The sequence below is a fragment of the Carica papaya genome, chromosome 9 (assembly GCF_054855325.1).
Source record: "Carica papaya isolate Zhongbai chromosome 9, ASM5485532v1, whole genome shotgun sequence".
In the NCBI taxonomy this organism is placed as follows: Eukaryota; Viridiplantae; Streptophyta; class Magnoliopsida; order Brassicales; family Caricaceae; genus Carica; species Carica papaya.
Window position 1 is genome coordinate 27,000,583 of NC_142317.1, and position 13,926 is coordinate 27,014,508.

A 13,926-nucleotide genomic window follows, 5' to 3' on the forward strand; every position below is an offset into this window, starting at 1 on the left:
TATCCAACAGGGAATAATATTGTTGAAGATATTAAAATTATTGCAAAAAAAATTTTGTGAAAATTCACCAACTTATGACTTCTCGCATTAACCATAATTTATGTTTGTGAATTAAGAATAAGCGGTTTCATCTTGAGGTGAGGACCATATTCAGTAGACTTGTAAATTGGAGTGGGGGTTACTCATTCTTCATGTCCTTCACAATATTAAATAGGTTGTGGCAAACATAGTTTGCGTACTAACAGGCTTAACCTTAACTCTATGGAGTTGCCAAAAAGGATCGAGAAAAAAGGAGCAGAAAACCTCACTTCACCTATCCTATCATTCTCTTCCTTGAGTTTCAGGTATGAACTAGACTTGTTAAGAAAGATATTTGTAAAATTTTTATGTCAATCAAATGAATAATTTTTGTCTGGTGCTATAATTACTCAAAGATATAGTATCCAAAATATTTAGCATTAGCTTTCTACATTTTATATCCATTTCTTTATGAGTTTTGTATTTAACCTTTTGGATGATAATATGCTTAAAAAGTTCACATTAAATACATTTAAATATTCTGATAGTCATTGTACCACTAGTTATAAGAAAAAAATCACTCTTCAAAGGCATGTATCAGTTTAAACTTTGGTTAACTCTTTCTATAGTCCAAGTCATTACTCTGAAATAAAAGTCACTTTTAAATTGTCATCGTCCTTAAAAATTTAACCGCGGCTTTTGTACTTTAGTTGAATATAAATGCATGTTAAAATTAAATAATCATCAATATAGCTAAAACCTTATATTAAATGTAGGTATTAGGTTCAAAGCCAATTGAAAATGGTCTCGATAAAGTTCTTTGTTTAATACTGTTGTATAAATTTAGAAATGTCAACAACACCCGTTGTAAAAAGATACAATCCTTCGTGAGTCTATAAAAGAGAAACCTTTTTTGTAAAATAATATGACTCTTAGTGAGTATATAAGGGAGAAAAAAAATTGTTTCTATTGACTTAAAAAATAGATAACATTCAGAAAGAAAAATATTAACATTCTCTCTCTCACGTTGAGTTAAATCATAAACAAACTTAGGTTTATGGGTTTGAAGATTATCCGAAACTCTAGTAACATCCGGAATAAAACAAAAAGCATCAATAATTAAGGATTGTGGGTAGAAAAACAAGCATTTTGTCCTATTATTTTTGCATTAAAGTTAGTCCTAATTTTCTAAAAGTGGTATCAGAGCCTAATTGCTTGCATTTGTCTCCGCAATAATCATGCTCCAATCTGGATTAAGTTTGTTATTTTTTTATGATAATGAATCCAGAAAACATGCTATTTTTTTCATTTAAATTTTTTTTTTTTTTAAATTTGAAAACAAAAACAATGCATGAGTTGCACATTTATCTTCCTCTATTTTTTCTCCTAAATATAAGTGTTGAAATGGCTGAATATATGTAAGCACTTGCAGTGGCTGTGGTTGCAGATAATAAAAAATTGAGTATTTTGGCTTTTCCCACAGAGGCGTTTAAAAGAAAATAAAATTGGAGTTTTAGCCATGGGTGAAAACTGAAAAAAACAGAGCGAGGAGTTGCACTGTGTGTGCTTGAAAGAAAAAAAAGGGAAGATGATGATACACTGTGTGGTGTGTGAAAAAAAAAAACATTGTGTGCGCATGCAGTGTATGCATTAAGGAAGAAAAAAATTAGGGGAGAGAGAAAAATGTTGAAGATATATATCTGTATGTATATTTATACATATATACAGAAAACTAAAAGAAAAAAAAATTAGGAGGATGATGCACTGTGTGTGCCAGAAGGAAAAAAAAAAGAGAGTACATTGTGTGTGCGTGAAAGAGAAGAAAAAAGAGGGGGCAAGAAAGGAGATTGAAAATATATATATACATATATATATATTTATATATATATGCATAACCAAGTCTCTCTGTAGAGGAAAGCAAACCCCCTCTATTTTATTATTATTTTCTTCTTTTCTCTCTCATCATAATATGATGATTTCATCAATTTTGTTTTTTTCTCTTTAGAAAGAAAAAGAAACAAAACCAAATGTTGAAATTGAAAGTTGAATTCAAGACCTCCCACTTACTAAATGAAATGAATACTTTAACCAACTGAACTATGAAATATACATAAACATTTATGTATTTGAGCGTAATTATAAATTAACAGAATGTGTATTTTTGATAGTATTCCATGTATGCATACTATTTTATTTATTTGGATGACATATTAGTATTTTGTTATGCTGTTTTATTATCATTGTACTAATATATATTAATTAGTTTACGTACATTAATTAGTTATAAATCTTTTGTTAAGTTGAGATAACTATATATATCTATGTAATATTTTTTTATACTAATTATTTTGTCAAAATTAAAGGGTTATATGGATATGTTCCACTTCATTTTTATTTTATTATGATAATTAAATTATTATATTTCTAATTTGTATCATATGTAACGATTATGAGTGTAGCGAAATTTTCAAACATAGATATAAATAATAAAAATTTGACTGTGATTCTGAATATGTTAAATAGAATGCTAGACTTGGTCATATTGGCCAAGACCAAATGAGTAGACTGGTTAAGGAAGGTCTTCTGGGCCAACTTACTAAGGTTAAATTGCCTAAATGTGAGGCATGCTTAGCCGGTAAAACAAATAAAAAGCCTTTTGGTAAGACTTCAATTCATTTTGATATTAACGGGCCTTCACGTCATGGTTCCATATACTTTCTCATTTTTATAGATGACTATTCATGATATGAATATGTGTATCTAATTTCTCTTCGCTATGAAGCGCTAGATATGTTCAAATGTTTTATAGCGAAAGTGAAAAATCAAATGGATCGAAGAGTAAAGACTCTTCAAATTGATCATGGTCATGAATACCTTTATGATATGTTCAAAAAATATTGTGAGAAAAATAGTATACTAGGCAACTTACAATTTCCCATACTCTACAATAAAATAGTGTTGCAGAGTGAAGAAATTGTACATTACTAGACATGGTTAGATCGATTATGGCATATGCCAATCTCTCTAATAATTTTTGCGGAGATGCGTTGCTTACGACAACCTACATCCTTAATTGTATACCAAGAAAAAGTGTACCCGTCACTCCATATGAGTTATGGAATGGCAAAAAGCCCATTTTGGATCATTTACATCCTTGGGGGTCGGCGGGCTATGTGCATAACCTAATCCATAAGCACGAAAAACTAAGTCTAAGAGCAACTAAGATGGTGTTCATCAGATATCCTGAACATTCAAAAGGATATGTATTGTTTGGAGAACACCCGAATGGTGGCATGACTGAAATTGACTCCCACAATGTTGAGTTCCTTGAGGATGAGTTCCCAAGCATTGGTAAAATAAAAGAGAATCTCAAACTGTATGAGTTACAGGAGGACATGCAACTATCTATTATTGAGGGGGAGGCATTGAAAACCTACCAAGTCACCAAAAATAGTGATATTCTACCAAATAAAATAGATAGTGGGAGTGACCCTATTATTCTAGATGGTGAAAACTTGCCTACAAATGATAATCCACCAGAAAATGGGTTTAGTCCTCAAGCTCTGAGCTTGGAACATGAGGTTAGTCTTTGTCATCTAGTCAGGTAGGTGATGAAGGTCCTAGAATCCAAATGAGTGAATGTGAAAAAGTTTCTCGACGATATTTTCAAATCGAATGAGAAATTTTCTTATGCACTCTTTTAGAAATTGAGGAACCCACCTCCTTTAAGGAGGCTGTGAATTCACCAAATAGTAAAGAGTGGATTGATGGCATGAGGGATGAGATGGACTCAATGACGAGAAATAAGGTTTGAGAACTAATTGATCTTCCGCATCGACGTAAATCAATTAAAAACAAGTAGGTTTTCAAGATAAAACATGGAGCGGATGGATCAATTGAAAAGGTTAAGACCCGACGAGTGGTGAAAGGTTTTACCCAAATTGAGGATATAGACTATAAAGAGACTTTTTGTCCTGTGGTGAGATTTACCTCAATTCACCTCTTTCTAGCCCTGGTTGCGCATTTGAAGTTAGAGTTATTTCAAATGGATGTTAAAACTGCTTTCCTCAATAGTACACTTAAGGAAGAAATATATATGGATCAACCTATTGGGTTTGTCTCAAAAGGTCAAGAAAACAAAGTTTTTCATCTTAAAAGATCCATATATAGTCTTAAGCAGTCTTCCAGACAATGGTATTTCAAATTCCATAAAGTCATTACTTCGTTTGGTTTGTCCATGGTAGATGAAGACCATCGTGTGTATGTTAAGAAAATAATGGGAGGGATTATGTTTCTCTGCTTATGCATAGATGACATACTATTAGTTGGAAACAACGTGGAAATGATCAATGCCATTAATTAGTGGTTGTCCTCTGTTTTTGAGATGAAGGACATGGGTGAAGCCAGGTTTGTCTTTGGCGTAGAAATAATAAGAGACCGTCCTAAGAATCTTTTAGGACTGTGCCAAGAAGCATATATTAAGAAAGTCTTCGAACGATTTCGGATGTATTAATCCAAACCCGTTGACACTCCTGTTGAGAAGTATCTAACCTTTGGCCTTGACTAGTGCCCAAAGACAGATAAAGAGAAAAAGAAAATGAACAACGTTCCTTATACTAGTGCAATAGACAGTTTGATGTATGTCATGTTGTGTACACAGCCGAACATTTATTTTGCAGTTGGTTTGGTAAGTCGTTATCAAAGCAACCCTGGACTTGCTCATTAACAAACAGTTAGGAAAATCTTGCGCTACCTTCATGGAACAAGTGACCTAATCCTCTGTTATCAAGGAGGGGACTTAAGGTTGAAAGGATATTCATATACAAACTGGGATGGCGATTGGGATGAGTCTAAGTCGACCTTAGGATATGTTTTTGTCCTTAGTGGAGGTGCCATATCTTGGTGTAGTAAAAAGCAAGACTGCATTGCTTTATCTACAATGGAAGCAGAGTATGTTGCTAATTGTCTTGCTATACAAGAGACAATTTGATTGAGAAGCTTTCTACAGGATCTCAACATCACCCCTAAAATTGATGAACCTGTAGAAATGCATTGTGATAATACTGCTGCTATCCAATATGCTCGGGATCCGAAATTCCATAGGAAAATCAAGCATATTAAGAGCTGTTATCACTTCATTCGAGGCACCATCAAAAAATAAAAAATTGCTATTAAGTATATATCAGCTAGCAAAATGGTTGTTGATCCTTTGACTAAGACAATACCTATAGATGCTTTTCGGGGTCATGTGAAGAGTCTGGGTATGCGTAGGCTTTAATTTTCAAATGAGATTTGATACGTAATGGACATATGTTTTTGTGTATTGATCATTTATGAAATAAAAGTTTTTATTTTCTTATGAAATATTCATGAACATAATCGTATAATTAGGCACGCAATAATGTCACCAGGCTTTTTGATTGACCATATCACATGAGTGAGCTCCCTAATGCTTGAGTAGCGAGTAGGATAGGACTAAATCATATTTGTGTTAACTATATGTAATATGGACTATCTTTATACTCGTGTTGCATTAATGACTAAATATTAAAATTTTATAGTCACCTTAGTATGTCTAAGATGAGACTCTAGAAAGTCGAGTATGAAATATACCCGATTTCATACTAAAGTCTTATAGCTGAATATTGAGTGTCAGGTCACACATTGAGTATGTTGATTAAGTGGCTCGAGTTAGACTCTTGAGTAGTATTTGGACTTATGATTTGCACGACATAGAAAAATGACATGGCCAATTTAGTGGGAGCTATGTTGTGACATACATATCATACTAATATGTGTTATATGATGGCTGATATAGGGAGTGACAAAATAATTCCCTACTTTATCACTGTGTAAAACCTATTGACTCTTGTGTCCTTCTTGTATGATAACCTTCGACTTGGAGCAATCACATGAAGTCAAGATTTGATGTTGCTACTTTAATATATTTCCAAGGGTCACGACCTATACGGTCTAAATGAGCAGGTTAGAAAAGCAGTCAAGTTGAGATGGATTGTTATGAGTGTCTAAGGAAGAATCTTTCTGACATCATCACATAAGCCAGAGCAGTTATATTTTGTATATAATCAAATAATATAATTATACCATAGAGGGACATTGTATGCTAACGGTGATGTTCAAATAATCTGGTGTATTATAAATATGAAAGTCTTATATTAGTTAGATGGTGACTTAATATAACACTACTTGTTTCCTTTTGGTTGCACACCTAATATCCTGTATGAAGCGTGATAGATATGTTGATGTGGTAATATATTGTGGCTTGTGTGGCTTGTGTGGCCGAGTGGGAGATTTTGTATATGTAAGAAACTTTTATACAGAAGTCATCTTTTTATTGAATTCAACACATCTTAAGAAAAGAAAGACAACAGAAAGTTAGAGCTATATATCGTTCTGATATGATGCAGTCATATCGTGATTGAGAGACCCCTTGGAGATACTATAAACTTAGCCTCTATTGTGGATGAGGCAGTAATAGACTATTTTACACTCTTCCACAAAATTATCCCATTCGCTAGCATAAAGACAAAATCTGAAGTAGACTTTAAGCTATCACAGCAACCGCCATAATCTGAGTCTGAGTATCCAATCACATCTAATTGTTATAATCTTTTATATATAAGCATATAATCTTTTATCCCTTGAAGATACCTCATAACCTTCTTTGCAGCTTTTTAGTGTTCAATTCTTGGATCACTTTGATATCTTCTCAATATACCAATAGTATAGCTGATATTTAGTCTAGTACAGGTTTATGTGTACATCAAACTTCCCACAACAGATGCATATAGAATGTTCATCATTCGTTCCCTTTCTAAGTAATTTTTTGGGCACTGACTATTGAATAATTTGTAACTCTTAAGAATACGTGCAACAATGGCTGAACATAATTGCATATTGAATCTCTCTAAAACTCGGTTAATATATCCTTTATGAGACAAAACCTAACAATCCTCGAGAACGATCTCTGAAAATTTCTATTCTAATAACATAAGTTGCTTCACCCATATCAACCATCTAAAAGTTTTTAGAGAGATATTTCTTAGTTTTGTATAACAAACCAAGATCACTACTAGCTAGCAAAATATCATCCACATGTAGTATCATAAATATAAACTTGCTCCCATTAATTTTCATATATATACACTGATCAACAGTGTTTTCTTTAAATTTGAAAGATGTAATAGTATCATTAAAGTTTATATACCATTATCTCGAAGCTTGTTTAAGACAATAAATAGATTTCTTTAATTTACAAACTAAGTGTTCTTTTCCTTTCATTGCGAACCCTTCAGGTTGATCCATATAGATATCTTCATCCAAACTCTCATTCAAGAAAGTAGTTTTCACATCCATTTGATGTAACTCTAATCAAAATGTGCTACAAATGCCATAATGATTCTAAGGGAATTCTTTTTAAAAACTGGAGAGAAGGTATCTCTATAATCTATAACTTCCTTTTGAGTAAAACCTTTGGCCACTAGTCTACCTTTAAATAGTTCGATACTATCTTTAGCATAGCGTTTGGTCTTGAAGACCCATTTACAATCGACACTCTTACAATTATTAGGCAATTCGACAAGATCCCAAACATCATTATGGTCTATAAACTTTAACTCTTCTTTCATAGCTTCTATCCATTTATTAGATTCATCACTTTCCATGGCTTGTGAAAACGTAATCGAATATGATCTTATCCCAATATCAAAATTAGATTCTTGTAGATATACTACATAATCATATGATATAGTAAATTTTCTTTCCATTTGAGATCTTTTCAAAGGTATTAATTGAGGTTGTTTTATAACATTTTCAATGACAACATCTTTTTGTGGTAATGAACCATTTCTATTATATAGCTCATTTTCTGTAACTTATTAAGAAGGATGAGTGAGAGTTGTTTCTTGAGGCAAAAATGGTGGTGGGATATCCACTTTTATTTCCTCAATATCTAGTTTTCATGTTTCACACCCATTGATTTCGTCATTTTTTAAGAATCTGGCATTAACGGTTTTAATTATTCTCGTACCATAGTTAGGACAGTAAAATCTATTCACTTTGGACTTATTGAATAACCAATAAAATATCCAGATATTGTCCTTGAATCAACCTTTTTCTCGTGAGGATTTAAGATTCTTGCATCACTGGATAACCCCATATATGTAAACCTCTTAAACTTCGTTTTCTATCAATCCACAACTCAAAAGGAGTTGCAGATATTGCCTTACTAAGAACTCTGTTCAAGATATACATTGTGGTCTTTAAGGCTTCACCCCATAAAGAAATAGGTACAGATCATACTCCTACCCATTTATATTAAAGTACGATTACGCCTTTCAGCAACACCATTCTGCTATGGCATACATAGCATTATGTATTAAGCACGAATTCCATGTTTTTATAGGAATTTGGCACATAGACTAGGATTTTATCCTGACTCATCATATCTATCATAAAATTCACCACCTCGATCAGATCTCACAACCTTAACATTTTTATCTAATTGTCTCTCAACTTCTGTAATGTACACTTTAAAGATGGCATTGGCTTGAGACTTATCATGCATTAGATATACATAATCATATCGAGATAGATCATCTATAAAGGTGATAAAATATCTCTTTCTAGTGAAACAAGGAATGGAGAGTGGTCCGCAAATATCTATACGAATTATCTCAAGAAGCTCATTACTTCTTGTGGCACTTTTCTTTGTATGTTTAGTTTGCTTTCCTTTTATGCAATCTATACATACTTGGAAATTAGTGAAGTCAATATTTTGTAAAATTCCATCATTCACTAATCTATCAATTCTTTCCCTAGAGCTATGCCCTAGCTTTTTATATCACAAGAATGAACAATTTTCATTAATTATGCCACGTTTTGATCCAATATTTGAATACAAGGTAACTAAAGCTTGTGCAAATTCATTATTCAAGAAAATTTTATATAAACCATCATATAAAATACCATAACTAATTGTCATTGAATTAAACACTAAACTTACTTTTTCATAATAAAAATAAGCTGAATATCCAACAACATCTAATTTGGATAATGAAATTAAATTTCTAGAAATTGAAGGAACATAAAAAGTGTTCAAAAGATCCATGTGATGACCAGTCTCTAATAGCAAGTGATAAGTACTTACAACAACCACTTTATTTTGAGATGGTTTCCCATATAGAGGAACTTTTCACTTTCTTTCGGTTTTCGGGTTAGAAGGAGTCCCTACATTAAATTAGTAAAATGAGTTATGGCTCCAAAATCAATCCACCAAGTATTAGAAGGAACCTTGACAAGATTTGATTCATAACATACAAAAGAAAGATTACCTCTCTTTTTGAACCAAGCCTTACACTTAATACATTCTTTTTTCACATGACCTTTCTTGCCACAAAAGTAGCAATTCAGAGTAAATTTTTCATCATCACTCTGGTTATTCTCCCCAAGTCTACTATGTTTCTTTGGTGGAATGTTCTTTACTTTTTTAGATTTGCCTTTATTCTTCTTAACTCCATGAGTAACTGCAAGGACAAAGTTATGTCCATCTTGCTTTAATCTCATCTCCTCGTGAATACACTTGTTAGTAAGCTCATTCACATTACACTATTCATTATTAGTGTTATAGTGAATTTTGAATGGAGCAAATTGCGAAGGAAGTGAGTTAAGGACAAATTGAAATAAGAATGACTCATCCATGTTCATGCCCAATGCCTAAAGTGTTATAGCCTTTTCAGCCATGTTCAAAATGTGTTGTTGAATTCCTTTCTATCCATTATATTTCATGGTGGTCAATTCAGCCATCAATGTGCCTATAAGAGACTTATCAGCGCATTTGATACACTCCTCCATAGATTTCAAAAATTATGAGGTTATCTAAGTTTGAGGGAGGAAAGTTTTGATGTTAGCGGCAATGGTCATTCTCATAAACATAAGACTGAGTTTGTTTGACCTTGTCCAGGCTTTCAATTGTTCCTTCTGGTCTACAGTACTATCATCGGTAGCTTCAGGAGGTTCTTCAATTATCAAAGCCAGATCAAGATCTAATAACTCCAGTGAAAATTGGACCCTTTCATACCACTCCACAAAATTTGATCCATCAAAAGTTGTCATTCCAGATGCAAAAGAATAAAGTGAAGTAGAAACTGTAAAAAATAAAACAATGCTCACAGTAAGACCTCAAGTATATTTATAATATTAAATTTATAAATGATGAACTATTGATATCACTATAGTTTTTTCTTTGGACAAAATGTTAGCATATCTAGTGTTCACTCAAAGATGCTTAAAATATTTAATATTTTGTATCATTTACATGTTATCTTTGGGTATCCATCTAAATAACTACAAAATAAACTATCAGTTCGTAATTAATAGAAAGTGATTGTCCTTTAGGTTAGTCTCAATCTTATGATTAAAAAAAATATATATATCATTCCTTCATAAGTCTCCCTTAATTCTTTAATGTAGTTTAACTAACGTAAGACTCATCAACCTGGGTTACTTTGGTAACTCGTCATGTTAATAAATCTTAAGTCATAAAACTACGAAATCATTATTTATATAAAATATACATATATATTTACATTTATGAAATTAATTAACATATATATATATATAAAATTTAGTGTAATAGATATATATATATATAAAATGTTAGTGTAATAATATATATATAAATTGTTAATGCAATAATATATATATATACTATTAATACAATAATATATAAATAAACTATTAAAGCAATAATATATACACTGTTAATACAATAATATATAAATAAACTATTAGAGCAATAATATATATATATACTGTTAATACAATAATATATAAATAAATTATTAGAGTAATAATATATATATATAAACTGTTAGTATAAAAGTATATATATAAATATAAACTGTTAGTATAATATATATATATATATATATAATGTTAGTGTAATAATATATATATGTATAAACTGTTAATAATGGTCTAAACTGTTAGTAGAATTCTAAGATGTGTGAATCCAACCTCGTTGTAATACCAAATGTAAGAAACTTTTATGTGAAAATCATTTTTTATTGAATTTAACATATCTTAAGAAAAGAAAGACAACAGAAAGTTAGAGCTACATACCGTTCTAAGATGATGCAGTCATAGCGTGATTGAGAGACCCTTTGGAGATGACCTTAATTCTCTGACTCACTTTTTCTCTCTATCTAACTATTATGAAAAAATCTTTGTAATTTTAGTTGATGGAAGACACCTTGAAAGAAAAATTTGTGCTCTTTTCATAGATGAGATGAGAGGTCAAAGCACATTCAAGGTAATCGAATGTGTTGATAATTATTTCTATTATTATAAATTAATACCATAAAATACAATAATTCTATAATATATATTAAAGTTACCCACTTCGTTAAGGTACCTTTTCTTTTATAATGGTATTATATTATTTTGGGTATCCTTTAAGTTGGCTTCAACCGTTATAAGTGGATGAGAAAATAAAACACTAGATTAGTGGGTCATCCACTTAATTACTGAAATTAACAGTATAAAATTAGAAACTTTCATGACACCCATTGTAAAAAGACACAACCCTTTATGAGTCCATAAGAGAGAAACCCTTTTTGTAAAAAGATATGACTCTTGGTGAGTATATAAGGAAGAAAAAATTGTTTCTGTTGACTTAAGAAAGCATGCAACATTCAGAAAGAAAAATATTACCATTCTCTCTCTCATGTTGAGTTAAACCATAAACAAACTTGGGGTATGAAGATTATCCAAAACTCTAGTAGTATCTGAGAGAAAATAAAAAACATCAAATATTAAGGATTGTAGGCAGAAAAGCAAGCATCTTGTCCTATTTCTTCCACATTAAAGTTAATCCTAATTTTTTAACAAATACCAAAACACAACTTAAGTGGCTCAAATCGTACTAGTGTCAAATTGAACATACCTAAGAATGAAGCTTTGTGTCACAACTAAAATTTTAATCAAATGGAGACAAGAGAAATACAATATTTTTATACTTATTGTAAAATCCTAAAAGATACTATGTTTTATGTCACCCAACTACAATAATTAATTATGTAAATTCCCAAATAAATGTTTTAATTCAAAGTTCTAGTTGAATTTCTTTAGTTAGGATTAACAACAAAATTTAATTATACTAATTCATATCAAAAGAATATATAGTAAAAAAGTGAGGTGTCAATGTCAACGGTTTTAAGAGAATTGAAAAAATATTTCAAAAGCTTAATGAATATTCCTTTTTGGTGACTAAAATATATGTGGTCCATATGGTGCTTGAATGGTGTTAGTTAAAGTAGTGATTTTTGCTATGTTTTATTGGAAGTAATTAAGTGCGATGATTAGTACTTGTCTTTGCTATCAAATTATCTTTATTCATATGTATTAAACTAATTACAAGTTATTGTTTCCTTATGTTGATGTATTTGGGTAATACAGTTGAAATGTCAGTGTAGGAGTTAACAACGGTAAATAATTTCCTTTGCTTATTTACCCATCAAAATGGACAACACTTTTATAAAATATTGCACCAAATATGTGCACGGCTTTTCTGTATTTCAAGTGGTGAGAAAATAATCCAAATTTCATAATTTGACAACCACACAAAAACTTAGTTAGGACCTTTAAAGAATGAAAATTTTCCATTCCCATAATTATTGATATTTTAGCAAACTTTAACAATACTTCGATTAATCAAAATTTTAAATCAAACGTTAATTCGTTTATAATCTAATAAAATTTTGACTAATAGTTTCAGTAGTGTCAAAAGGTTGTATTTAAGAATACACTATTTTGAATGGCTCAGAAGTTAAAATAAAAATGCGTAACAAACATAAGTTGTAACAATAACACGATAATAAGAAAGTTTCTTGTGTTTACATCATAAAAGGGGCAAATGTGGTGGACTTGTTTTTTATGTTTTGTTATTTTGTAGATTAGCCTGATAAATTTAAACCAGATTGATGGAATTAGTTTTCATTTCAGAATAGTGAAAATATTTGTGTCGATGCATATGTCTGAATTAGATCCAAAGAAAGACATAATTTTATTAGTTTAAAGATTTAACTGTATATAACATTAGATAGATCAATACGATGTATAAATTTGAAGTCCTAATGCTTTTCTCTACCTTCTCCACTGGAGGGAGAACCTTTTGGATAGGGTGAAGGTTTAAATCCATTGTTTAATGTATCATCATCAATGCATTGACATTGATTATTTTTGCAATGAACGTGACCATAGGAGCACTTAACATGACCACAATCTTTATTGCTTAAATAAGCTCCATCAGTTCTTAATATGGTACCTATGTACAAAGAATTGATGGAATTTTTAGATCAATAAAATAATACATTAATATTATAATTATAACCCAATAATGTGTTTAAACCTACATAAATAAGAACTAAGCATGAATTACAAAAAAAAATAGTTGTTAAATAAGAATATTCATCCTAATTTATATATAAAATTAATTTTGGATATGAATTTTTGATTGAATTGAATTATATTTTTTAATTATGGATATGAATTTTGGATCGAATTGGATTATATTTTTAACTTTGAATATTAATTTTGGATTGATTATATTTTCGTTATAAGTGGTAACTATAAGAAAGAGTTAAAGGAAGTGAATAAAATAAGATATATCTAGAGATAGGAAAATATCTCAAATGGATATCTCAAATGGATTTTACGAAATAGATTTAATTAGGTTTGTAAAAAGAATTTTGAACACAAAATATCATATCTATATATTCATATATGAGTTTGTTCTTTTTTTTTTTGAATGGAGATAAGTAATCCGAAAAAATTGAAGTTTTCTCTTTCTCATTTCAATAAAAAGTTATGAACTATAATATTATAAAA

At 30.6% G+C, this 13,926-nt stretch overlaps 1 protein-coding gene across 1 annotated transcript; it reads left to right on the top strand.

The window, feature by feature from the left end:
* The first annotated feature begins 3,023 nt into the window (after window positions 1–3,023).
* LOC148240229 (uncharacterized) lies at window positions 3,024–5,008 on the top strand. Its single transcript, XM_088212100.1, has 2 exons — window positions 3,024–3,622; window positions 4,903–5,008. Exons 1-2 carry the CDS (start codon window positions 3,024–3,026, stop codon window positions 5,006–5,008), a joined length of 705 nt encoding a protein of 234 aa, XP_088068226.1.
* Window positions 5,009–13,926: the final 8,918 nt, after the last annotated feature.

What these genes read in the sequence shown, in the direction of transcription:
- LOC148240229 (XM_088212100.1), top strand. Translation starts at nt 3,024, where the DNA reads ATGGCATATGCCAATCTCTCTAATAATTTTTGCGGAGATGCGTTGCTT. An exon ending in AGTCTTTGTCATCTAGTCAG is followed by an intron (nt 3,623 to 4,902) that starts GTAGGTGATGAA and finishes TTTTGTCCTTAG; the next exon opens with TGGAGGTGCCATATCTTGGT.